The sequence below is a fragment of the Momordica charantia genome (genome assembly GCF_013281855.1).
Source record: "Momordica charantia cultivar OHB3-1 chromosome 11 unlocalized genomic scaffold, Mcharantia_2.0 BLBB01000011.1, whole genome shotgun sequence".
Classification (NCBI taxonomy): domain Eukaryota; kingdom Viridiplantae; phylum Streptophyta; class Magnoliopsida; order Cucurbitales; family Cucurbitaceae; genus Momordica; species Momordica charantia.
The window spans coordinates 2,442,839-2,468,058 of record NW_028275159.1 but is presented as its reverse complement, the minus strand read 5'-3'; the positions used below and the strand labels follow the sequence as shown (position 1 = coordinate 2,468,058).

Genomic DNA, 25,220 nt, shown 5'->3' with positions numbered 1-25,220 from the left:
TCTTCTGTATAATAAAACAAACTCGATGTTTAATTTCACTTTTAACTCCTTTGGTTTTATTTACTTTAATTATAAGCTTTTTGTAAAAAGAAAACTTATGTTGATTTTTATAGTCAGGATTGTCATATTATATTATAAAATAATTATAGTCTATTTGATTTTTCATGTCATTAACATGAATATATGTAAAATAAATTTTTTATCTTTAAGGATCCAATTAAAAATTAAGACAGGATTTTAGAGAATAAAACTACTTTTTCAAATGAGATTATAAAAGAGTTTCACATTTATAAATTACAAATTACATTGTAAGTTTAGTTTGTTTACTGATATCCTTATAGTTCAATTGACAATTTTTTCTTGGGACTGAAATGTTTTGATAGTTTTGCAATAAAAAAACTATGGAAGACCACTCACAAATAATTTAAAGCATGAAATATTGAAGGTTGATGGTATGGTTTATGTTAAATGCTCCACCTTTTAAGTTCATTTGATCTTGAAATTAAAAATTTTAATTATATTAAGAATAAATATTGCTCTTTTAACTTTTAAAATATAAATTTTCTCTCTAAATTTTGAAGCGGACAAGGAAGGTATTGGGTAGCATAATAATAGTAGGGACAAAAATTATTATTTATTACAAATAGAACCAAAAGGAAACAAACTTACAGGTTGAATAACGACAGGAAATTTAAAGTAAACTACCTAGTATGTTTAAAGTTTGAGAGTTATTTGGTTTTTTTAAAGAAAAATGTATCCACTCTCATTTTTCTACTTTGATCTCTCTTGCTTTAAAAAAACAAAAACCATAGATTTATATCCATCAGTCACAGGGTAAATATTACTCTTATATTTATCGGCTCAATAATAATAAGAAAATATTTGGCTCACTTTATCATTCTCGTCATTTTACAATTTAAGAAAGAAATGAAAAAACATATACTGTTTTAAAATAATAATAAATTGTCAAATATTTAATTGTGAGGATAAGAGATTGTTTCTCCCACCTATTTTCCATAATAATAATAATAATAATAATAATAATAATAATTTCTCAACGAAACATATGGATGATAGTTAGAAAAAGAGTAAATAACCAATTTGAAACAAAATATAAATGAACTACAAAAGCAAATAGGTTATTTTATATTGGGTCACATTGTTCAAAATTCCGACTACGAAAGCGACAATACGAGGGAGCCGTTGCAGTATTCTTGACAAAGACAATTCGGAGGAAGATAACTTGGAGACCACGTTGACTGTAGATTATGATTTTCTGGAGAAAATATGATGTGCCCAAAAACTGGGTGCTGGACACCGGACTGGATGGCAGCGCAGGGAGTTGTATTTTATGGTTTTTTTTTATTATTTTATTATTTTTTGTCTATTTGAAAATTTCATAATCTGCGGGCGGTACAAACTAACAAGTAACAACGTGTATATTCTGAAAATTTCAACACAAATTACCACTTTTTTCTTTTTCTTTTTCTTTTTTTTTTAAATACAAATTACCACTTTAAAAGTACGCATGCAAACATGTTAATACTTGCTTATTTACTAACTAATTTTAACTACATTTTTTTAGGACTTAATTGATAATTTTTGTTACGGGGAAGGTAAAACTAAAGGTTTTAAAAGATGAAATCAATAATTACCTAAAAGATTATAGATCAGGGGCATATTTAATGATTTTTTTTTTCCGAATCTTTGTTAATATTTGTGATTTTGGGAGATTTTTTATTGGTAGAGTTTATGTATTGATTGCACTTAATTTTGTTCAAGATTATTTTCAACAAAGTGAGTGGATTTTGAAATGTAATATTCTAAATTTTGGAGCTTTCATGGAGGGGTGAAGATGGAAAGAATTACAAAATATAATTTTATATTGAATTTCTTGCTTCATCTCGATACAACTTATCATCATATTTATAATAGAATGATTCATAATCATAATAGGAATAAAACATCTAAATCGAAATAATTTCTAAAATTAAATGCTAAATCTCAAATCATATCAAATTGATTCATATGGACTGTCATTTAAGCTAAGTCTAAGTTTAAATGAGTAAAGTTGTGTGTGTGTTTTTTTTTCAAATACTATTTTGGTATTTGTAGTTTTGATTTTTGTTTATGTACTTCCAAAAAAGGTTAATTTTTTTTCTATTTTTACCATTTTTGTTCGTTAAACCACAACTCAACTCAAAAATTTAAACTAATGAATTAGGTAAATTTAATTCATATATTTGATATTTATCAAGATGTAATCATAAATTTATATGAAAAAGTTTCAGTTATCTATAAATTTTATAAATATGAACAAAAATTATTAACTTTTTATAAGTATGGTAATTAAAAAATATCTAAAACTATCTTTTTAAAATACAATAACTAAAATAAATAAAAATTGAAATTGTAGATCTTTTTAAAATGCCAAGGAAAAAAAAAACGAGTGGAACAGTTTAACATTATTTCTAAACTAAAGTAACTAGTAAGAAAATTGATATCTAAAAAAAAAAAAAAAAAATCCACCAAAAAAAACCCGCCAAGAGTTTTGGGTAGCCGCGAAAAACCCCCATCTTCAAACATTTGAACTCTCGAGGAGCCTGAGCTGCAATGGTGGAGTTTCAGAACTCCGATCCAATTCTTTGGGGAGAAGCTCTCTCTTCTTATCCATCCCAAATCGAAGCCCTGGGCAAGCCCAATTTGGTTTCTCTCGACCATTTTTACCGAAACGAACTCCCCAATCTTCTCCACAAACGTAACCCTAACCCTTACATCACTACTCCCGAGCTCTCCAAGCTCATGCAATGGAAGCTCACCCGTGGCAAATGGAGGTGATAGCTGCTCTCTATCTCTTTCTCTTCATTCAGATTTCAACGATTTCACATCAATTTTATCGATAACGATTTTACGAATTTCAGGCCGCGTCTCTTGGACTTCGTTTCATCGTTGGACGAATCGCTCGTCAAATTGGCCTCTCAGAAGGCCTTCCAATGCCTTCCTGATATTTCCAAAGCCGTGTCTGAGCTTACGCCGCTCAAGGGCGTCGGTCCCGCCACTGCCTCGGCGGTTCTCGCTGCTTACGCGCCGGACGTTGCGCCTTTCATGTCGGATGAGGTGATATCAGGAGAAATTTTGATGCAATTCGATTAGATTAGTAGTAGTAACCATTGATTTCTGCAATTGGAGTTTTGAGTATTTGTTGCACTTGGATATCTAACTTATGATGGTGAAGAAGTAGGCTATGGAGGCGGCCCTTGGCAACTCCAAGGATTATTCGTTGAAGCAGTACTTATCCTTCGCAAATACGTTGCAAGAGAAAGCCAAGGTATGTCAGAAAATACCATTATTAGCTATGTCTCTAATCAAGCCCCTTGTTTTCTGTATTATGTATGGAATGGAAGTTAAGTTCATAATGTTCATTATTGATTTCTTAGAGTCAGAACAACCGAGACTTATTTCTGTTCCATTCCTTTTAGTCTTTCTTTCTTGACATTGATTTGTATTTTCTTTTACACTGTTTTGACTTATTGACCAACTTATCTTTGCAAATTGTTATAAGCTCAGGGCTGTAATGCGTTTTCAAATTCGGGTTTTAGAGTTTTTAGTTGTGTGATTTGTGCTTGGATTATGTAAACTATGTTTGATTTGTAGAAGTTAATATATAATATAGTACTTCATTAGCATGAATTTGTGTAAGATTTACATAGCGAATCTGAAACAACCCACCAAAACAAACTTGGAACTCATACTCAATTCTTAATTTCGAGGACATAAGTAGTCCACTGTGGCTTAACCATTGGTATCGGTTTAGCATTTCCAACTATTTTAATGTGGGATGGTTTGGTCATCTGCAGGAACTGAGCTCAGACGGACAAATTTTCACACCATCTGATGTAGAGAGGGCTTTGTGGAGTTCAGCAACAGGGGAAAAATTGAAAGCTTCACAATCACAATTAGAACCCAAGAATGGAAGTGGCGCTAAAAGAAAGAGAAAAACTTGACGTCCGCTGGTCAAGTAACAGCCTCTACCACTGCTTTTTTTGGACATCATGTTGTAGTTGGCGTTTCAGGTTCCTTCACTACAACTTATTTCTATTCCTAACGTATAAAATAAACATTGCCTTCCAGTTCATGTTCTAACTTATTCACATCCTTTCAATCGCTATTTTTTGGTCTTCCCCTCCAACTGTTGGCTTTTTTTTTTTTTTTTATCGTTCGTTGTCGTGTGGTTGCTGTACTTTAATCAGTAATAATTTAGTCCATGTAGTTTAAAATTTGTAATGATTAGTCTTTATGGTGAAAAATGTTGATAAGACCCAATAGAATTTTATCAAATGTGTCTATAAATTACAAAGACTAAATCTTTATATTCGACACTCAACTGAATCGTTGTTCAGAGTGAACCGAAAAGTTTTTTAACCTTTTTTTTGTTCTTTACAATCTCAAAATAGCCACAACCCAACAAAACCTCCCAATCTATTGTAGTGTACCCCACTCTCAATGTTGTCTAGTATTATGGGCAGAGGCAGTGAATTTGGTGACATGTTTTGCTGGGGCATTAGTTTGTCGGTTCCTTTTCTTTATAGTTGCCTGACAGCTCATTGATCAACTTATTCCTCTTCCACATATTCATTTTCGTAAATTCTAATATTACCAGTGCAGTGGAACAAGTATAAAGTCCAAAAATAAAAGGTACAGAGAGTATGTTTTTGTTGTTTTTTTAGAAGTACTTGAAGTTTTAGCTAACATATTTTTGCAAAAAATGGAATTTTAGCCAACCTTTAGAAACAAACTCCAAGAGATTTCGTAAATTCTAACTCTGCAAAACTATTTATTTAAACCTGTACTTAAAAATATATCGATTTTATTCGTTTCCTCAGAATTCTTAAAATTGGGTATGGGTACATGTATAATTTCCATATAAAAGTGTAAAATTGAAAGTCTAGTTTATTGGCCCAATAAGCAATATCAAGCCCAGCCCTCCAAGTGAATAAGCCCAAAGGCGAATTCTGGAAGGGGATTGGGGATATGATTTCGAAATTTATCGTTTATTCTACCCTTTTCTTCAAAGTTATTTTCAATGCTACCCCCACGATGTTACTTGTTTCCAAATTGACCCTTCAATGTAATTATTTTCATATTTTATTTTAATGTTTCAACAGTGGTCTTATCAAAATATTGAAAATTTTGAACTTTAAAATGACAATACGTTATTAGTAAGACATACAACATAAGAAAACAATATTTTTGATTTATTATTTGTTCTAAAAAGATGCTGATATGAAAATTTCCCATATGATTTTCCAGAAAATGTCATATGTGCCCTTTAATGATTTATCATTTTCAAATATCGACCTTTGATATAATCCTGTTTTAAATTCTATATTAGATTAGACCATAGGAACTGAAATAGGGAGGGAAGACTCCGGAATTGAAAGTCTGGAATTTGTTGGAAGCGGTTAGTTGGTGGGTAGGTGTTCTGTCTTGATTGGCTTTCTTTTGCTTCCGGTAACAGGCATGTCACGCAAAAGTTCCTCGTCGGGTAATAGGCGAGAAATAGTTCGGCAGACTATAATAATGTAATTAAGAAAACCGTTGAAGCCAAGGCTGAGGGCCCCACTTCGCATTCAACTTGTACAAGTGGATGCAGCTAATTGGCTCCTCCACTCACAACCCGGCAGCCACGTCGGTTCCCGCGTGAATCCTTCCCTGTGTCATTTTGACACAAAGCCGGCGACGGCATATATTTTTCCTCCACCGCGACGCGACTAGTTTCTCGAAATTCCCTCGGCCAGAAATGACTATTCTGGTTTCCGCCGACCGCAGGTTCCGGCGGAGCCCTAGAAAGCCCCTACTCCCCGACAAATACGACCACCAGGAGTCTCTCGAGGTAGGGTCAGATGGCGCATCGTTCTCCGGCGCCGTCTTCAATCTCTCCAGCACCATCGTCGGCGCCGGAATCATGGCTCTTCCGGCAGCCGTGAAACAATTAGGTCTGATTCCCGGATTGGTCATGATCGTGCTGGGATCCACGCTCACGGAGATGTCAATTGACTTCATCCTGAAATTCTCTCGGGCTTCCAAGTCCGTGACGTACGCCAGCGCCGTCGGCGACTTTCTCGGCGGCGCCGCCCGGACCCTCCTGCAGATATGCATCGTGGTCAATAACTTGGGTATGCTCGTCGTCTACATGATCATCATTGGTAGGTCCCTTCTTTCCCTTTCCCCTTCTGAATGATTTGGATTTGCCCCATCAAAGCTTGTTCGTATCCAATTGGTTCTATTTCAAATTAGTCTTCCATTAAGAACAAGAATTATGTTCCCCAATTCGTTTTCCAAATAATTTGGAGTTTGAAGCTCCGTGAGCCAGAAATTTGATGGACAAAATTTAGGGGGGGAATTAGAGAAGATCTTAACTTTTAATACAATTTTTAGAATCTAAATCGAATTACGGGATGAAATCATGGCCACTTTAATGTTTTTTTTAAGGAATTTAAGGCTATGGATCTGGATTTGAAAGTGGGATTTGTTTTGTAGGTGATGTGTTTTCAGGAACATGGGCAAATGACGTCCATCATAAGGGTGTCATGGAAGAATGGTTCGGTCAGCGTTGGTGGACCACCCGCATTTCCTTGATGCTTCTTACGACACTTCTGATTTTTGTGCCTCTTACCACCTTTAAGCGTGTAGGTAAGAAAGCCTCTATTTCTGCTCATGATTTGTTGAGATAATATTTGTTTGGGATTTTCAAACCGCGTTAATGAGAAGCGATATCTCGTTTCTACTCACTTTTATGATCAATGTTGGCTTTGCTAGATTCTTTGAGATACACATCAGCATTGTCAGTGGGCCTCGCCATTGTATTTGTGGCGATCACGGCTGGAGTAGTGATCGCGAAAGTGATGATGGGAGTATCGGAATGCCACGTCTGATGCCCAAACTCATTGATCAGGCATCATTTTGGCAAACTTTTCACCACTGTTCCAATCCTAGTCACTGCCTATATCTGTCACCATAATGGTAAGTTGTTTGGTTTTGGCCGTTTTTTGCTTTCTGATAACAGCAATGTTATTAGCATAAAACTCTTCCAGGTTTTACATTCTCAAAACTTTTCTGTTTCTGGTAGTACATTTTCGATCATTGCATCTAGATGTAAGTAGCAATTATTCAATCATAATTTTGGTATAGTTAGGGAAATTTGTGAAGCTTTGTGTTCTCCTTTTGCTTTTGCAGATAAGATAAGGATGGAAAATCTGAGTGCTTTAGTTAATCATTCTTATCTTACTTTGGCATCAAAATATCCTGCACTTGATTTTAAAACCCTATCTAAGGATGTTTTTATGGAATTCATCCTTATGTTTCTTGCTTTTCCTTTTAAACCATGTTTGCATGGCCAAATCACTTAACATGAGGCGAAATATTTGTTGAGCGACTAACTTGAGCATAGCTCGGGTGGTTATTAGAGCATTTCCTTACGAGTTGTAGACTTGAGTTCCCCCCCCCCCCCCCTGTTTGTAATGTAGTATTCCAAAATAAATTCAGACTTGCAATATTTTGCACCTATAAAATTGATGACCTCTTAATGATTATTGATTGTAAGTTTATAACTTCTTCAATTGCATTTTTTTTTCAGTTCACCCTATTGAAAATGAACTAAAAGATCCAACACAAATGAAGTCAATAGTTCGAACATCTCTAGCGATATGCTCCTCGGTATATATTGCGACGAGCTTCTTTGGATTTCTCCTGTTTGGAGATCAAACGCTGGACGATGTTCTTGCGAATTTTGATGGAGATCTTGGACTTCCATACAGCTCATTGCTTGATGATGTTGTAAGGGTGAGCTATGCCATCCACCTGATGCTTGTATTTCCAATTGTTTTTTTCTCCCTTCGCCTCAATGTTGATGGTCTTCTCTTTCCCTATGCCATACCTATTGCTGTCGATAACCGACGATTCTTCTCGATAACCATAGCTCTCATGAGTTTCATCTTCATTGGAGCTAACTTTGTTCCCAGCATCTGGGATGCCTTCCAGCTCACTGGAGCCACTGCTGCCATCTCTGTTGGGTTCATATTCCCGGCTGCTCTCGTCCTCAGGTAATTGAGAATCACCAAATCGATCGTTTGAAACACATTGATCTTTATGTCAATGCTAGAATAGAACTCTCACATCTGCATAATTAGTTTATAGAACCCAGAGATTCCCATGACATTGCATTGGTCTAACAACTGTTGAAGTTAATCAGTTTCCTGTTTTGTTCCCATGTCACAGGGACACTTGTGGAGTTGCATCAAAGAAAGACAGACTAGTAGCATGGATTATGTTCGTATTAGCTATATCGTCGAGTTTTGCAGCAATCTCGACCGATATCTACAGCATTTTCATGATCGAGAAAGGCATTAGACAGTGACCACAGAAGAAGGTAGCATTTTTCTCCTACCAACTCTTTATCCTCTTTAAGGACTGATGTCACTTCAGAGCTGCAAAGAAGAGCCTTTTATTTTTTTTGATTTTTCGACCGACCATTAGCCAGGTCGGGCTGGGGTCCTGTTGTTAATTTGTAACACCAAAATATAAGGGAGATTTTGATTGATATTTTTGTGGGAGCACCTGCTAATTAAATCACAATGTGGTGTTGTCTGAACTCTGAAGAGGATCTTCATTTTGGGCGTTGGGTGGATATGCACAAATTCAAATTTCTAGTGTCGAGTCCCTTTGTGCACTAAATTTCTGGGTCCGGTAGGTGGCAAGTTTTTGTTGTTAGCATGTTCTTTTGTTTGATAAAATCTTTTTATTGACAAGTGATGAAATTGATCCAAGCTTCTGACAAGGAGAGAGCTTTAGATTTTTTTTCTCTCATTAATTATTTCTTTTGCATATTTGTTTTGTCATTACTTATAAAGCTTTTGAAAGCAACGCAATCTTGTTCACATAAAATTGTTGAAATTCAGAATAATGTAATATTCTCATATGCTTTTCATATATCCCATCCTTTTCTAACTCCTAACGAATAATATTGCTCTCGCTGCTTTTCTAAAAAAGAAATAATAATAATAAATAATAAATAATAATAATAATAATAAATAAATATTCTATATATATATATTGCCATAGCTGTCTTTTAGTGTGTGTATATATATTTTGTTGGAAAAACTATATTTTGGTTCTTGAAAATTGGCTTAGGCCATCGTAGAGAAAAAAAGAAGTATCGAAGTTGGTTGTGTGAGATCTAGACCTCCGATCTTATGGGAAAGAGTAAATATTTTCACTCGAAAGCATGTCAATTTATAAATTGAATCACAGAGAAGTTGATATTTTGATATTCTTTTTAAGTATTATTTTTGTTGTTTTTCCTGTCAAGTTCAATAATTACAAGGTGAGAGTTTGAACCATGGATTTTTTGAATAGTTGATAAGTATCTTATCTACTAATGGATTTTTTTTAATATACAATAAAAATGTGTTTATTTTAATTTTTAAATAAATAATTAAAAGAAAAAACTCACAAAGGAAGGTGGTGGGGGAAAAAGGAAATCGGAAACATGATTGAAGAAGATGCACTGTAGATGGGAATTGGCAATAAAGACAATGGAACATGCACAGCATGCAATTGTTGGGCAAAGATTTGCACGTTTACTTGCACTATTTTTTGATCATAAATTAGCAATTACGACACCAGTCTATTTGTCATTGATTACAATCTTAAATATTTCCACTCTCTATACGTTTTTTTTTAAATTTTTTTAAATGATTCTCTATACTCTTCCGTAACTAAAACAAACTAAATAACATCTACCCTGCCACTCTTCATTATGATTTTCGATATCACTCTTAATTTCCTTTATTGAAAATTTGTCAAAGGATTAACAAATAATAAATTTTAAACTCAAGAAGGTATTCAATGGAGGATGATCATTATATTTTAGATGCTAATCTAAGTGAGTTGATTCATTGACGGATATTTTTTGTATAATTAATTACTATAGAATTATCTAAATAGAGCTATAATTAATTAATATAAAATTATCCAACATTAACCTAATTCAACTGCATAAAGTATATATTATCGTTTAAAATGTTGTAGATTAAAAATGGAGTTAGAATAATATAGATATATCATAAAATAAGAGGGAACAAAAGGGGCCCTTTAGCACTAAATGGAGATGTCCCAATTGATTTATAAACGCCGGGGCCTCCCCATGACCGGGACACGTTTGAGGAAAAGTGCTTTTGTCGGTAACTGATCATTGTATTTGGCTAATACAAGGTTTTTTTTTTGAAAAGATAATACAAGGTTTCATTAAATAAAAATAAAAATAATTACTATTATTATTATATACAAAGATATAGAATATTCGAATATCTTTTTTTTTTAAATAATGATATGTATCTTAATCAGTTGAGGTATATTTACAGTGATAAGCTTTATTTTTTATTATTAAACTATTAATTTATATAAAATCTTGTTCCTTGACTATAGACTAACTATGAATTTTATATATTAAAATTTAATATTTTAACTAATAATTCAGAGATAAATAACATGTTCTCTTTCTTTTGAAATTTAAGTCTCCATATTTCATAATTGTGGTAAAAAAAAATTAATATTATAAAAACAATACTTTTAAAAAGTCAAGGATGACCCTCGCTATAATATAAGACGCATATATTACTCTAACTTACCTTAATTAATCTATTAAAAACTGTTTAAAAAAATATGTTAGAAAAACTTACCTTAATTCATGTCTAGACTGCTTAATTATATAAATTGGTGATTATTTCAGTCGCCCACTGGTTTCTCTTACAAGAAATGTGTAAAATCGTCTAAAAAAAAGAAGAAAAGTGTAAAGTATAATTCCCATATTTAACCCAAATATATAAAACAGTCGCCCACTGGTTTCTCTTTGAAGAAATATGTAAAGTCTAATTCCCATATTTGACCCATCAAAAGAAAATCCCCATATTTGGAAAATAAAATCAGTAGAAATTGAGATGGGAAGCTGTAAATCCATTAAAATCATCACTTGCTAAATCCACGTATCTGAATTATTGTTACGATTTGAAAAGGAAACCATCGGAATACTTATAATTAAAATAGAAAATACTCATCATTTGATGTTAATTTTTTTTTGTTTTTGTGGGTTTAAATATTATTGGGTGACATCCTCATCAGCCGCTAACCTAACCTAAGAAATAAATAAAAACAAAGGTTGAAAAAAAGAATAAAGTCAGAGGAAGAATTTTATTTAAGTTATTAGAAAGAAAAATTAATTGATTAATTAATTTGGGGATTCTGGAAAGCGGAGATTGCGGGCAAATACCTGAGCGCACGACCGCCGGCTGTGGTGTCCAGCCTGTTTGCAATCGAAGGGCTGACTGTGGACCACCGCCGCTCCACGTGGCAAGATCTCCGCTCATCATGGCGTTCTGATTTTGATCAAGCCCCTCCCTCCTCTACCAACTCTTCCGCGTTTTGGATCTGACGGTCCTTTGGCATCTTCCGCCGAATCCAATCCGTTCCTCAAACTTGTTCACTAAATTCCTGTTTTACCCCCATTTCTCTACGATCCTGCCAATTGTCATTCAGGACAAACTAGTAAGTTGACCCAAAAGCTTTGTGAAAAAAAGTATGTTTTCTTTTTATTATTATTTTATTTCAGTAATTCGTTACAATAAGGATTACCATATTTGCGAGCATGACAGTTACAGTTTATGAGTTTAATATGTTTTGAAATAAAAATAAAAATTTTCCTGAAAGAAATAAGAAAATAATAAAATACAAATAATTTTTTTATAAAAAAAATAAAACATATAATTTTCTATAATTAAATATCTATTTTATCTTCAAATTCAGCCTAATTCAACTAATTAAGTCTCAATCAAAGATATATTATTGAACTAAAAAAACCAATTGTATTCCTTTTGTCGATGTAATCATGCCTTAAACCAATTGACATCTTACTTGACTTTTATTTTCTTGTAAATCTTGCATAATATTAAAATATATGGCAAGTTTTCTTTGAAATATAGCCTAAAGAAGTAATGAATTGATTATTAGAATATTACATTCCATAAAAAAAAAATTATCGAACGTATGATAAATTTAAGTGTTAAGGACTTAATAAACTTTAATATTTAAAAATCATTAAAAACAGTTTTAAAATGTTATTTTTTGTTAAAATAGTTTTTCAAAATTTGAATTTCTGGAGGTAAATATCGGCTTTACCCCTTATCCTGAAACTGCTGCTACTTTTTCCATGTGAATAAGACTGAAGAATGAAAAGTTAGGACTGGGCAATGTTCCACTGTATCTGATAGTACGAATTCTCGTGATCCCGCTGACGAAAACAAATCTGAGACGCACATCATGATCAACCTATACTTTTCCATCGGCTGGAGCTTTTGGGACGTGGCTGATGATGTGATCCGGCTTAGGCTGGTCCTGATTCGACGCAAGTACCACAGTAGCATAATGGATTAGTTGTATTTTTTCAAAAAGTAGAACCTTTTATTTTTTCCTTTTACTGTACAAACTTCATATTCCCGATAACACCCTCTTTCTGGTTTCGTTTGTTCCACTCAAAATTTGTCGGTGGATTAATTTGAAAAGAGGGCAAATTAGGCAATTCAAATATCCTCCCTCTGTTTTTTTATAATATTTATCCGAAACATCACAGCTGCGCCTGCACCTGCAGTGTTGGCGCGTGATCAATAATGAAAATAAAGAAAATTTACAGGTATTATCCACTCGCGCGCGCTGTAGCGGAGGGTTAGATGGTAAATCCACACGGTTTTACGATGGCGAACCAAATTGAAGTTTCGTACGAGCGGGAGAACGGGGGAAAGAAAAAAAGAAACAAAAAGTAGAAAATAGAAAAAATGAGAACGGAGTTTTTACACTGTGAAGGGTCAATGGAACGGACTTGGTCATCTCTTACGAAATGGACGGCCATGAATTTTCCATGATAAAATCATAAGGCAGTAATAATGATAAGTATCAAATAATTGAAAAAAAAAGAATATATTAATCCAATCATTTTCCGTTCTTTACCCATTTTTGCCGTTACGTTTCCTATCAAGGCTGTTCATTCCTTATTTAAATTTCTTTTAGATATTTGTTTGTGCATTTTTATCTGTTAAAACAAAAAGGGAAAAAAAGATTAGCCCTTTGATTTAATTACAAAAGCGAAGAAAGCCAGGAAAAAAAAAGGATAAAAATTTTGGCAGGCAAAGAAAAGAATCTCATCCCAGTAATTTATCTCTTATCTCTCTGTAAGTTTTCTCTCTCAGTGTAAAAGTGGAAGTACAAAATTGTAGGGCTTTGGTGGATGGTTGTTGGTGATTTAAAAGATCTGCCGATTGTGAAATGGGTTTCCCCCATTCCCTTTAATTTTCCAGTAAAAGCGATCGCTTTCATATGGTTAATGATTCGAGTGTTGAGAACGTGCATTCGGTTCGTAATTTAGAAAATTGTTTTGAAATCCCTTTCGAAATTCAAAGACGTGCTGAGCTGTTAGCATTACCAAATTCTGAAATGCTCTCGGCCATCGCTCTTCCTTCTTATTACCTTCCTGACCTTTTCTGCAAGCTGTAATCGAATGGAAGCTGGTTTGGACACATCTCCTTCAACTCATTTCTTCATTCCCCTCCTTCGGATAGTTCTCGTATAAGTTGTCGGTCGTCACCGAATGCCCACAATGATTTAGAGACGGCCACTCCTGCATTCTTCACCACGCGTCTTCTTTCGCTCTTTCCAAGTAATTTTTTCTCTTCTTCTTCTTCTCCATCTTTCTCTGACAATGAGATCAGGATCACGATTGTAGTTGTTGCCATTGCCCCACTTTCTCTTTTTGTGGGTCTTTTAATTTTCACCATTTTTCGATCAGTTCGAAGTCGGGCCTTGAAAGGACCAAGTGTAGAGGAGGAGGGGGAGGTGGGTGCGTTTTGTGAGGTGTCTGAGATTCGGGTTTTCTCATTCAATTGGGGTTTTTGAGATTTAAAAAATGGCCCCCTCGTTTGATTGGTGGGGGAAAGACACTCACAGAGGAACCCCTGTTGTTGTCAAGATGGAGAATCCGAACTGGTCCATGGTTGAGCTCGAGGGTCCGTCGGAGGATGACTTCCTCATCGCCGCCGAGTCGCCGCAGGGCCGGACCCGAGAGAAAGGCCGAGGCAAAAACGCGAAGCAACTCACGTGGGTCCTCCTCCTCAAGGCCCACAAGGCCGCCGGTTGTCTCACCTCCATTGGCTCCGCAATGGTGGACCTCGCCGCCGCCGTCAGACGCCGCGTCGCTTCCGGCGAGACCGACGCCGATGATGCCGCCGACAATGACGTCACTGTGGGAGGCAGAGAGAAAGAGAACCCCACTGTGAAAACGAGGTTTTATTCTTGTATTAAGGTGTTTCTATGGCTGTCGGTGCTTCTCTTAGGCTTTGAGATTGCAGCCTTTTTCAAGGGCTGGCATTTTGGTACCCCAAACCTTCAATTGGACTATCTTTGGGCTACTCAATTGGGTTTCAAAGGATTTTTCGGTTGGATTTATTCTCAATGGGTACTAGTTCGAGTGGAATATTTAGCTCCTCCTCTCCAGTTCTTAGCCAATGCCTGTATCATTCTGTTCATCATTCAGAGCTTGGATCGTTTAGTCCTATGTTTTGGCTGTTTCTGGATCCGATTCAAGAAAATCAAACCAGTTCTTAAACCAGGAGATGAAGACCTTGAATCTGGCGAGAAGGGCTATTTCCCAATGGTTCTTGTTCAGATCCCCATGTGCAACGAAAAAGAGGTAAATTATTTGTCCATATCTTCTGTTTTGCCGTTAGAATTGTTTGGTTCTTGTTGACAATGTCTTGAATTTGTGATTCTTTTTTTCAGGTTTATCAGCAATCTATTGCTGCTATCTGCAATTTAGACTGGCCAAGGACTAGGCTGCTCATACAAGTTCTTGATGATTCTGATGATCCAACTACCCAGTTGCTGATTAAAGAGGAGGTTCATAAATGGCAGCAAGAGGGTGCCAACATTGTCTATCGTCATCGGGTCATTAGAGATGGTTATAAAGCTGGGAACCTCAAATCCGCCATGAATTGTAGCTATGTCAAAGATTACGAATTCGTGGCCATTTTCGATGCCGATTTTCAACCCACCCCTGATTTCCTTAAAAGAACTGTTCCTCATTTCAAGGTACTTTTAGGTTCCATTTGGAAGTATGAATTTAATATTAGATTTCTACTTAGAAGACTACTGACTCTCTTTTTAATGGCACTCAGGACAATGAAGAACTGGGACTGGTTCAAGCAAGATGGTCTTTTGTGAACAAGGATGAGAACTTGCTAACCAGGCTTCAGAACATCAATTTAGCTTTCCATTTTGAAGTGGAGCAGCAAGTGAACAGCGTCTTCCTCAATTTCTTTGGATTCAATGGCACTGCTGGTGTGTGGAGGATCAAAGCTCTCGAGGATGCCGGTGGGTGGCTGGAGAGGACCACGGTCGAGGACATGGATATCGCAGTTCGAGCTCATCTTCATGGATGGAAGTTCATATTCCTGAACGATGTCGAGGTACTAATCTTTGTTGTTTAGTATATGATATGAGTAACAAGTTTATTCAGTGTGTTTCTGAGTTGATGATTATATACTTTTTCTGCATAATCAGTGCCAGTGTGAACTACCAGAATCTTATGAAGCTTATAGAAAACAGCAACATAGATGGCATTCTGGTCCAATGCAATTGTTTCGCCTTTGTCTGCCTGCTATTATTCGGTCCAAGGTATTGAACATGCACTTCTTCTTTTGTTGTAAAATTTTGAGTGATCAAATTGCTGATATAGTTCTCTTTTGCAATTGATTGAATACAGATTAGTGTAGCAAAGAAGTTCAACTTGATCTTCCTCTTCTTTCTGCTCAGAAAACTGATACTGCCATTCTATTCTTTCACGCTTTTCTGCATAATTCTCCCAATGACAATGTTCGTTCCTGAGGCCGAGCTACCGGCTTGGGTTGTTTGCTACATCCCAGCCACCATGTCGTTTCTGAACATCCTGCCTGCCCCGAAATCCTTCCCTTTCATTGTCCCTTACCTCCTTTTCGAGAACACCATGTCAGTCACCAAGTTCAATGCCATGATCTCAGGCCTCTTCCAGCTTGGTAGTGCTTACGAATGGGTTGTTACAAAGAAATCTGGTCGTTCCTCCGAGGGCGATCTCGTTGCCTTGGTAGAGAGAGAGCAAAAGCATCAAAGAGTGGCATCTGCGCCTGAGCTAGAAGAGATGAAGGAGGAAATTCAGAAGCAAGAGCAGAAAGCTGCTCCCTCACGAAAGAAGAAGCACAACCGAATCTACACGAAAGAGCTCACATTGGCTTTCCTCCTCCTAACCGCATCGGCCCGGAGCCTTCTGTCTGCACAAGGGATCCATTTCTACTTCTTGTTGTTCCAAGGGATCTCGTTCCTGCTGGTCGGTTTGGACTTGATCGGCGAACAGATAGGTTGATTGTACAAAAAAAATGGATCAACTTTGTAGGAAAGAAAGAACACAAGGAAAAGACATCAGTAGACAAAAACATGGGTGAAGTGGAAAAAGGCACAACCAACCAACCACATTGGAATAAAAAGTTTGAAGATTTAGAGGCTAAAATCATCAAACAGAGCCTCAGAATTCTTCAAAATTGTACTTTTTCAGCAACCCCTCTAGAGAATGTCAAAGTCCATTTCACCCAATACAGACCAGATAGCATTATAAGAACACAAGCCAAACACATAATATTGGAGACAGACGCTTAGTCAAATGGCGATGATCTTCCAGTGTATGTACTGTAGGATTTTTTTTTTTTTTTTGCCCCTTAATTTCTTTGTTGTTTCTATTTGTTTGTTTTTTCGGAGTCGGATTCTTTTGTAAGAAAAATTTGAACATCAAAAGAAGGAAATTAGTTAACTGTTGGATGAAGGGGACAGAAGAAGTTGGTTCATATTTAATGGTAGTTTCTTGTTTGTCAATGAGAAAATGTTGTGGGAACTGAGAACTGAGTTATGGTTGGCTAAGGCAAAATTGACCAACGCAATTTTCTTCCCCAAATTTGGACTTAGAAATCGAAATTGGAAATGGTAAAAAAAAAAGTATTCAATTTTGAACAATTACGTATGTTTTGGGCATTCCTGCGCGTTGGGAGTGACTATTCAGTGATTGGTGCGTTTGAAATTCTAAACCCGCCCAAACTTCTTTGGAAAATGACAGTGCAAGGGAAGCGTGGAGACAAAATTTTAAAAGTGTTTTTTATTACTTTCTAGATATTAAAATATATTATTTAAAAAAAGTGTATATATATATATATTAAAATATATTTTTATTGAAAATGTTTCTTATAGTGCTTCTTATTCTTGTTATTTACGTTGGGTGTAGAATCAAATTCATAACCTTTTGATTGGAGATATTTGTCAATCACTACTGAACTAGGCTTGCTTTAACTTTATAATTTGTCTCTAATAATACTATTATAAATAGTATAAATGAAAAATTATGAGTTTGTAAACCTTTGAGTAAATTCAACTTTCTATTTTTTATAATACTCGCTTATGGTTATTGAAACTTTTTCTTTCTCACCATTAAATATTTGACAATTCATTATTATTTAAAAAAAGGTCTATGTTTTTGTTCTCTTTTAGTTGTCAAACATTTAGTGACGAGAATGATAAAATTACTCATCATGGAGGACTGAGTATTTTCCTTTTTCCAATTGTTTATCCTAAGTGTCTATATTGTTCAAATTGTTTATCTTTTTCCCTTAGTCTATGATATAAATTTTGTCAATATTTCAATTCTAAAAAATTTAGGGAGTCAAAATAAGTAAAAATTACAAAATTTTAAATATTCTATATATAAAATTAAATTACGACAAATTAAGAAAGCGAGTAACTTTCTTCCCTTCCATGCCGAACCCAATCTCCCCATTAGACTTATTTTAAGCTACATAAGATTAGTCTTCACCAAACTTGGATTTGGATAATGCTCTGATGAACTTTAATTATTAAGAACCTTTTATGAAAAAAATAATTGACTGTAATTGTTTTAGCCATAATAATATTTTAATAATCTCCAACCAATTAATTCGTAGAGATATAGTGAAGACAAAAAGTTTTGATCATTGATTCAGTTAATCGTGTGTGGCCAATCAAGTCGATTTCAATAAATTAGTGCTGACGCATTAATTGCGAATTATTGGGCAAACCTGTTAATTTTTTTTTTATAAAATTCAATTAGGTTGATAAAGTCCAAAGACAAATAGTAATATTTTTTTTTTCACATTTTAATCTAGATCCATCTCCAGGAAAAGAAAAAAAGAAAAAAAAAATCTTTTATTACAAGTTGATCAACTGGGATTAGTTGTAGTTTTTACTGCCATACTTATATTTGAATTTTTTTCATAACATAAAAATGTTATAATTTTCTATGTTTTTTCAAATATATCATAAAGGTAAATCTTATTGTATTTTATAAGACGTGAATTTGAGTTTAATTTAAATTATGTCATGGTAAATTCTTAAATTTTCTACTACATTATTTTATGCTATTTACATAAATGTCTCCCGATGTCTTTATATTTACTTTTTTTTAATGAATATAAATTAAAAAATTGTTAATTTATATTTTTGTTTTTCAAATTAAAAGTTTGTAGTGACCTTAAAAGTTTATTTTAATAACTTAATTATTGAAACATTTTAAAGAAAAAATAAACTATACTGGAGGGTTAAATTCGAAACAAAAATCTCCAATACGACAATGTTGAAAATTGCTTAAAAGGATTAAGGCTGCCACAACTTCACACTAACGGCCTAACGGGCTTTACCCAAATGGCCCATTCTGTTCTGCGAGCCACGGATTACTTCATATATTTTCAAAAAATCTATTTTTATTTATGTATTTTGAAAGAGTGGCATTTTTTTTTCCGACAATATACCTACTAAAATTTTTAAAATATAGTTATAAATTTATATTAAAAAATTTCTATTGTAATATAAATTTTTGTAAATTAGGATCCACATTTTGAAACTACAAAAACTAAAATGCACAAAAGCTTAGGCAGATATTTCTACAAAAAATAAACTAAAATTAAAAATACAATTATAATATAAAATATCGTAAAACTGCTGAAAAAAAAAATCTTTAGACCATACATCATATACCAAAACTATAGCTTCCAATCTAATCCTTTTCCACTAAGAAAAAAAGATTATCATAAGCTCTTCCTTTTCTTTTCTTTTCTTTTCTTTTTTTTTTTTTTTGATAATTATCATAGGCTCATTTGATTAACGCAATAAATCGAAAGAAAAATGGTTGGAAATACAAATAACAAACAAAAGAAGGATTAGAAGATTTCGTCCTTCTGTTAAAAATTTTTCCTTGAAAATTGGTACAGCAAAAGCTTCAGCCTTCCATTTCATCCTCTAATCTACAATTCCCAATTCAAATCAATTCTCATCAGCCTCACCCACAAAATCAAAATATACATTCCTTTTCTGCTATTAAATCCATCTTCTTCTGCTAAAATTCGAAGAACAATAGTTAGAAACTGAATCCTATACAGACTTTAATGCTTCTTTTCTTTTTTTCTTCTTTGTCAACTTGAAAACGTTTGAATTTCTGTTGAGGAATAAAATGAGCATTTTTCCCCTTCTTTTCCCTGTCTCCTCCATTTGCAAGAAAATTAGAGCTCTGATTTCAACCGCCCTGCCATTGCCAAATAATATCATATATCAAACATCTCTAACCTTGGAACTTTGGAACTTTGGAATGTGAAGTTATTAGTTTTGAAGAATACCATTTGGTCCCAAATTTTCGATGGCCAAACTGGAGTCAAATCCCATTTGAAGAAGACTTTGGAGATCGGTTTCTAACATCGTCTGCGCGTAAATGCTTTTCGTTTAATGTCATTGAACACACAGAACAAAACAGCTGCATCATTCAGAGGATCACCAAGTTAACTACCTGAGGCAGAGGAGGAAACTGTGTGGATGTGGTTGGCATATTCGACATCGTCCCCTGAAACTGAAACATCCGGTGAGGGACCGGGGGAGCAGTGTTCAACCCGGGATCGAATCCAAGTACAGTTCCATTGCTGCCCCGTGCGTGGAAAATCTACACAACAAAAGTTGAACCGAATTAAAGCCATTCACAGACTAATTTCAACATGATCAAGTAGCCAAGACGACTCTGAACTTACATCTTTGGATAAAATCCTCTCGATGTCGATGTTCACGTCCGGGTTGACAGTAGCAAGTTTCATTGACAAAAACTGCAGAATAGTACAAAAAAATAACTTCATTTCAGATTACATTTATCATACTGATCATGTCATCCTGCTTTATGCACAAAATTTTAACCATCATCTAAAATTGTTATGAATCCACAACCAACATTCAGTTGTAGTTCTCCTTTTGAAGTTTTAATAGTTGTAATAACCAAAAGAACTTTTGTCATCCAATGTCCTTTAAACACATACCTCAACCTGCTGTTGCAATGACTGTACATAGTTGATAATCTCATCAAGCATTACAGCCTTTCCAGTAATCTATAGAGATTAAACAGATCCGAATTCGAGTAAGAATCAAAGTTCCACAGACGAAAACACGCAAATTAAATGAAGGTTCAAAGACACATTTGGTCCTTGAACTTAAACTAAAGTAACAATTTATTCCAGTAACATTTGGTCTCAAAGCAGTGTATAGATCTTAAGAACCCCATTAAACATTAACAAGATTAACATTAACAAGATTTACATGGTAGCGATTAAATAGTTATATACTAAAGTTTCACGACTAAATAGTTGCTTTGACCAAAATGAATGAATTACCTTATTGCATCCGGGAACAAGTTCTTGAAGCAATCTCATCCGCTCACTGATCTTCTCCCTCCTCACCTATTGGCCAAAGTGTTTTCCACTCTTGTAAGATAACTAAACAAGAAAATTTACTTCAACATTCAAAGTTCATCAGCAGAAACTATAAAAGTTACCCTCTCAGCAAGACTATGGCTATTTGTGGCCTGCCCTCTTCGAGCTCGCACATGAATGTAATTTTCCTTAGGAGCTTCTCCACTATTATTAGACTTGTCTTTAGTTTGTTTTCCAGTTGCCTTACCACGAAAATTCCCACCTAAATTCTGCTCCATTTCTGCATTCTTCTCCTCTTGCGTACTGGAACTGTCCCCAGAAACATCCTTCTTCAATTTCCCTTCAGATTTCTGCCAAAAAAGAAGGAAATTTAATGGAATGATTTGCAATCAGAATGGTTAGAGACAAATTATTAATTGTTACCTTATTCGGGCTAAATGGGAAAGTGGAATCAAGAGCTCGTTTTCTGGTTTTACCACTTGGAGATCCTCCAGCAGCGTCTTCTCCAGATAATGGTAAATTTTCTTGAGTTTGTGCAGTGTTGGTAGTTCCTCCATTTCTGTAATTTGAAGGACAGGCTCCGAGAATCTGGCCAGAAAGGCCAAAAGAACCAAACATGTCCGAATAATTCCCACTGCCAAAACAGGGCAGCTTCGTCCCCATCTCCAAATCTGTCGGATAATGAACGGCCTGTGTTGTCCCACTCGCTCCCTGGTTCTCCAAAACTACAGGAAACGAACTGGAGAATTCGCCATGGGAGGACACCATTGAAGCTGCTCCAAAATTCTCACTTTGACCCAACGAAACCAGTGGATCCCAACCAGAGGCGAAGAAAGAGTCCATTCCAAGAGACGATTTGTTACCGGAAACCGAACCCATCGGTAACACACCCGAAATTTTCCCCGAAGATGGAGAATTCAGTAACCCCTCGTTCGAATTTCTAAAACCCATATCGTCGTTTTCGAGATCACCCATTATTATGAAACCCCAGGCTACAATAGTTGGTTTTTGGTCAGTTACTTCTAATGAGGGGAAAACATAGAAATTAAAAATTTTAAAGGGGAAAGCCGGTTTTGACCACAGTTGGCCGGTGATATCTTGCGGGACTAAACAAAGAACCAAGTTTGCAGCTTTTAAAGAGCGTTAAAGCAAAAGCAAGCTTCTCAAATGCAGCATCCCCATGAACACAAAGTTAAAGACAGAGAGAGTGAGAGAAAAAAAAATGGAATTTGTGAGAGAGCATAAAATGTAGACGAAGCTAACTCTTCTTGGCTTGATGAACCTTTGAGGATGGATGTAGAAGAAGCAACCCAGCTCTGTTTTGAATGCAAAAAGGAGAAAGAAAAGAAAAGGGAGGGAGGAAAAAAATATATTTGGGGGCAAGACAAGAAAGTGAACCTTTCAGAGTATAAAGTGGACAAGAAACAATGACATTAGCTATGCAACAGCTCATCAATGCAGTAAAAGGAAAGCAGATTCCCTTTTCACTTTTGGGTATGGAGGAAAAACATTTTCCAACTTCTCCATCCAATCAAATCCCAAAATATGATTGATTTAAGCAGGGTCTCAGTCTCTGCCTCTGGGTTTTTTTTTTTTTTCCTTCTCTAGATCAAAAAATGTCAAAAGGGTCTCTGCAAGTTTTCAGGAAATGAAAATGGTTGATCTGAGCAGAGGGAAATAACCAGTGGGTCTCAACTTATGAACCTGGAGGGTCTTCAAGAGAGAGGAGAGAAAAAAAAAAGGTAAAAGGGTAAGTTGCAGAAAGGCTTTCGAGATATCCTCGTATCTGTAGCCGAGAAAAGGACCAAACTTGAAGATGAATTTGGGGAAAATAATGAATGAATTGGGGAGTGTTCTAAAATTGGGGGGTTTTTTGAAATGTGGGTTGAATGAGCATCAAATGCTTTGACGAGAAAAACCAAATTCACCAATTGGGTTGCTGCATAAGCAGGAAAGAAAGCATCAAATTCCAACTTTTATAGATCACAGACAATAGAAAGAGAGAGAAAACACAGACATTTCTCACCTGTCTATCCTCAACAAGTGATTAAAAGACAGACAGAGACTAACTAATGCCAACTGCTCTTGATGCTGAATTATTACACAACCTAATCTCTCTTTTTTCCCCTTCCTCTACTTTTCACTCCAAATTTCTCTCCCTTGTGCAGCTTTGAATTAAAAAAATCAAAATACTCTCTCTGTTCCTCTGTTTCTATTTCTCTCTCTCTCATGCTAATGATAGAAGAACTGAACCACTGGAGAAGGGAGATGTTCTTCTCTTCAAGCCCAAGCTTGCTTCTTCATTTGGGTTCTCCCTTTCATATACTTTCTCTTATTTAACTGACACATTTGCCTCCCATTCCAAAAGACACTTCTTTGCTGTTACACATTCTTTTTTTTCCTTTGCCAACTAAATCATTATTCTACCTAACCTCATTTTACACCTTTTTCTTTTACCTGCACCCCATAATTAACCACTGCTAATCTTATTGGTAGTTCCAATTCAATGCCCTCAGCTACAGCTACCATTTTTTTCATTTTCCATATGTCAAAAGCAATAGGGCCATAAAGATTATTTTAGTTTATTGAAGCTAACAGCTGTATGTAATGGTAATGGTAATGTGTTGGTTTTAGTTTATAGATTTTGGGTGCTTTGGAGAGTGCAACATATGGAATATTGGAATCTAATCATCAAAAATTTTAGTTGCTTGTCGTGGTGCCATTTCCAGCTATAGTTGGTGTCTGCATCTTCAGAGCACAGCCAATGGCCAGCCAGCCAGGCTCGGTCAACACCCCCTCTGCTTCCTAAATCAATGCCTAAATTTCTTCCTACCCTTCTTTTTATAATGCCTGGATGGAATATGGATCATCATCATCATCAAGAACATATTTTATTTTTTCAACAAAAAGAAAAAGGAAAAAAAAATCTTTTTTTTCTCTTTATTATATTTTGTGAACATCAACATCTCGATTCATGTGAGGGCCCAGATGAAGTATGACTGGTTAGTCAATAGTATTATAAAGATGCATGATTGTGATGCTACACATCAAACTTATCACTGTACCTTCTCACTCCAAATCATCTCTCTCTCTCTCTCTCACCAGGGCAGGGCCTCCTTCCTGAATAAACATCTCTCTCTCTTTCAACTTCAATCTCTTCAAGATTTTATACAGAATATCAATTGAATGATTGGCCCAACCAAACATTTTAATGAATCTCAGTTTATGTAGATTAAGCTACAAGTTATTTGATCATTTAATAATGTAGTTATAAATAGGTGTCTCGTTATCGATTTTGTGTTTAATAGAATAGATTTTATATGGTATAATGACTGTATTGGTTTGTTTAAGAATGATGCGACGAGTTATTTGTGACGAACTAAAAAAGAAAGTGATAGTTTGATTGAATTAATAACTCAAATATCTCTATAATTCTATGATAATTGTCCACTTTAAATATGACACTCGTGATTCTACTTTTGATATTATCTAAAATACAATACTTTATACCACACATATATTATGGATCACTCCTTTTCTAGCCAACATAAAATTTTGTTTACACTTTTTACAACTCTAACAATTTATATGTTTAACAAATTATTAATTTAGAATGAGGAAACACGTCTACCGTTGGGAATGACATTTGTCAAGGACAATGGTACTTCAAGTACTCACCAAATATCTACAATGTCATATTGTCCGCTTTTGACATAACCATCAACTTTGCTTTTGGTTTCAAGGTTTATACTAACGAAGATATTGTCTCATATATATTTTATCATATTTCTCTTATTTAACACATGTGAGACTTTGGTCACATTCTCAATATCTATAAAATTGGCTAACTTCTTATCATATCATATGAGTCTAACATCGTAACTGAAACACTATTTTGACTTTTGACACTATAGAAAAAAATAAATTATATATAAATATATATATATGTGAAGAGTTGGATGGAAAATTATACGGGAGTTGAGATCGTTGGGTCATATTACATAGCATATTGTTAGTTACATGTATAGGAATAATATAAGTTAAGTGGGGAATAGGAATTATTTTTAGGGGCAAAAAAGGTATGATCTTTAGAGTTGGGAAATCTCACGCGTGCGACTCGTGTGGTCCTCTTTCACTGTCAATGATGGGGTTGGTTCATTAAACGAGAATCTCAATGGATTTTTGCCTTTTTTTTTTCTCTTGTCTAAAAGCTTTGATGTCGACTCATGTTAATATAGCTTATATTATATGTTTATGTTATTTCTCTAGATTTTTAATATATATTCAACTGTCAGTCAAGGCCTACAGAAATTTTTTTTTTCCACTCATTAA

At 34.9% G+C, this 25,220-nt stretch overlaps 3 protein-coding genes and 1 pseudogene across 6 annotated transcripts; 3 read left to right on the top strand and 1 right to left on the bottom strand.

Moving 5' to 3' along the window:
- The first annotated feature begins 2,525 nt into the window (after positions 1-2,525).
- Positions 2,526-5,652, top strand: LOC111010256 (DNA binding protein). 2 transcript variants are annotated; one of them, XR_002601339.2, is made up of 5 exons: positions 2,526-2,834; positions 2,922-3,117; positions 3,242-3,328; positions 3,858-4,073; positions 5,519-5,652. XR_002601339.2 is itself a non-coding variant. In XM_022283622.2 (4 exons), the coding sequence occupies exons 1-4, from the start codon at positions 2,614-2,616 to the stop codon at positions 4,002-4,004; spliced, it is 651 nt and encodes a 216-aa protein (XP_022139314.1). In that variant the 5' UTR covers positions 2,526-2,613; the 3' UTR covers positions 4,005-4,189. The 2 variants fall into 2 exon arrangements, 1 of the variants encoding a protein (XP_022139314.1); XM_022283622.2 differs by lacking the exon at positions 5,519-5,652 and having other exon boundaries at positions 3,858-4,189.
- A 148-nt stretch (positions 5,653-5,800) lies between these two features.
- On the top strand, positions 5,801-8,715 carry LOC111010249 (amino acid transporter AVT6A-like; annotated as a pseudogene). The gene is made up of 5 exons (XR_015789032.1): positions 5,801-6,206; positions 6,541-6,693; positions 6,820-7,023; positions 7,637-8,102; positions 8,278-8,715. The product of XR_015789032.1 is annotated as an amino acid transporter AVT6A-like (transcript).
- Positions 8,716-13,489: 4,774 nt separating this feature from the next.
- On the top strand, positions 13,490-16,948 carry LOC111010270 (putative xyloglucan glycosyltransferase 12). 2 transcript variants are annotated; one of them, XM_022283649.2, is made up of 6 exons: positions 13,490-13,762; positions 13,892-14,791; positions 14,881-15,189; positions 15,276-15,566; positions 15,661-15,774; positions 15,863-16,948. In XM_022283649.2, the coding sequence occupies exons 2-6, from the start codon at positions 14,009-14,011 to the stop codon at positions 16,493-16,495; spliced, it is 2,130 nt and encodes a 709-aa protein (XP_022139341.1). In that variant the 5' UTR covers positions 13,490-13,762; positions 13,892-14,008; the 3' UTR covers positions 16,496-16,948. The 2 variants fall into 2 exon arrangements, with proteins under 2 accessions (XP_022139341.1, XP_022139333.1); XM_022283641.2 differs by having other exon boundaries at positions 13,491-14,791.
- A 2,398-nt stretch (positions 16,949-19,346) lies between these two features.
- On the bottom strand, positions 19,347-23,176 carry LOC111010288 (basic helix-loop-helix (bHLH) DNA-binding superfamily protein). Its single transcript, XM_088119308.1, has 8 exons — positions 21,312-23,176; positions 21,011-21,238; positions 20,850-20,915; positions 20,499-20,567; positions 20,220-20,291; positions 19,985-20,134; positions 19,818-19,899; positions 19,347-19,726 (listed from the first exon to the last, which is right to left on the bottom strand). Exons 1-8 carry the CDS (start codon positions 21,861-21,863, stop codon positions 19,704-19,706), a joined length of 1,242 nt encoding a protein of 413 aa, XP_087975434.1. The 5' UTR covers positions 21,864-23,176; the 3' UTR covers positions 19,347-19,703.
- Positions 23,177-25,220: the final 2,044 nt, after the last annotated feature.

Coding starts and splice junctions, on each gene's coding strand:
- LOC111010256 (XM_022283622.2), top strand. CDS start 2,614: ATGGTGGAGTTTCAGAACTCCGATCCAATTCTTTGGGGAGAAGCTCTC. Junction 2,835..2,921: donor CTCACCCGTGGCAAATGGAG/GTGATAGCTGCT, acceptor TACGAATTTCAG/GCCGCGTCTCTTGGACTTCG. Junction 3,118..3,241: donor CGCCTTTCATGTCGGATGAG/GTGATATCAGGA, acceptor GTGAAGAAGTAG/GCTATGGAGGCGGCCCTTGG.
- LOC111010288 (XM_088119308.1), bottom strand. CDS start 21,863: ATGGGTGATCTCGAAAACGACGATATGGGTTTTAGAAATTCGAACGAG. Junction 21,239..21,311: donor TCCCATTTAGCCCGAATAAG/GTAACAATTAAT, acceptor CTTTTTTGGCAG/AAATCTGAAGGGAAATTGAA. Junction 20,292..20,498: donor CATTGCAACAGCAGGTTGAG/GTATGTGTTTAA, acceptor ACTATTCTGCAG/TTTTTGTCAATGAAACTTGC.
- LOC111010270 (XM_022283649.2), top strand. CDS start 14,009: ATGGCCCCCTCGTTTGATTGGTGGGGGAAAGACACTCACAGAGGAACC. Junction 14,792..14,880: donor CCATGTGCAACGAAAAAGAG/GTAAATTATTTG, acceptor TCTTTTTTTCAG/GTTTATCAGCAATCTATTGC. Junction 15,567..15,660: donor TATTCCTGAACGATGTCGAG/GTACTAATCTTT, acceptor CTGCATAATCAG/TGCCAGTGTGAACTACCAGA.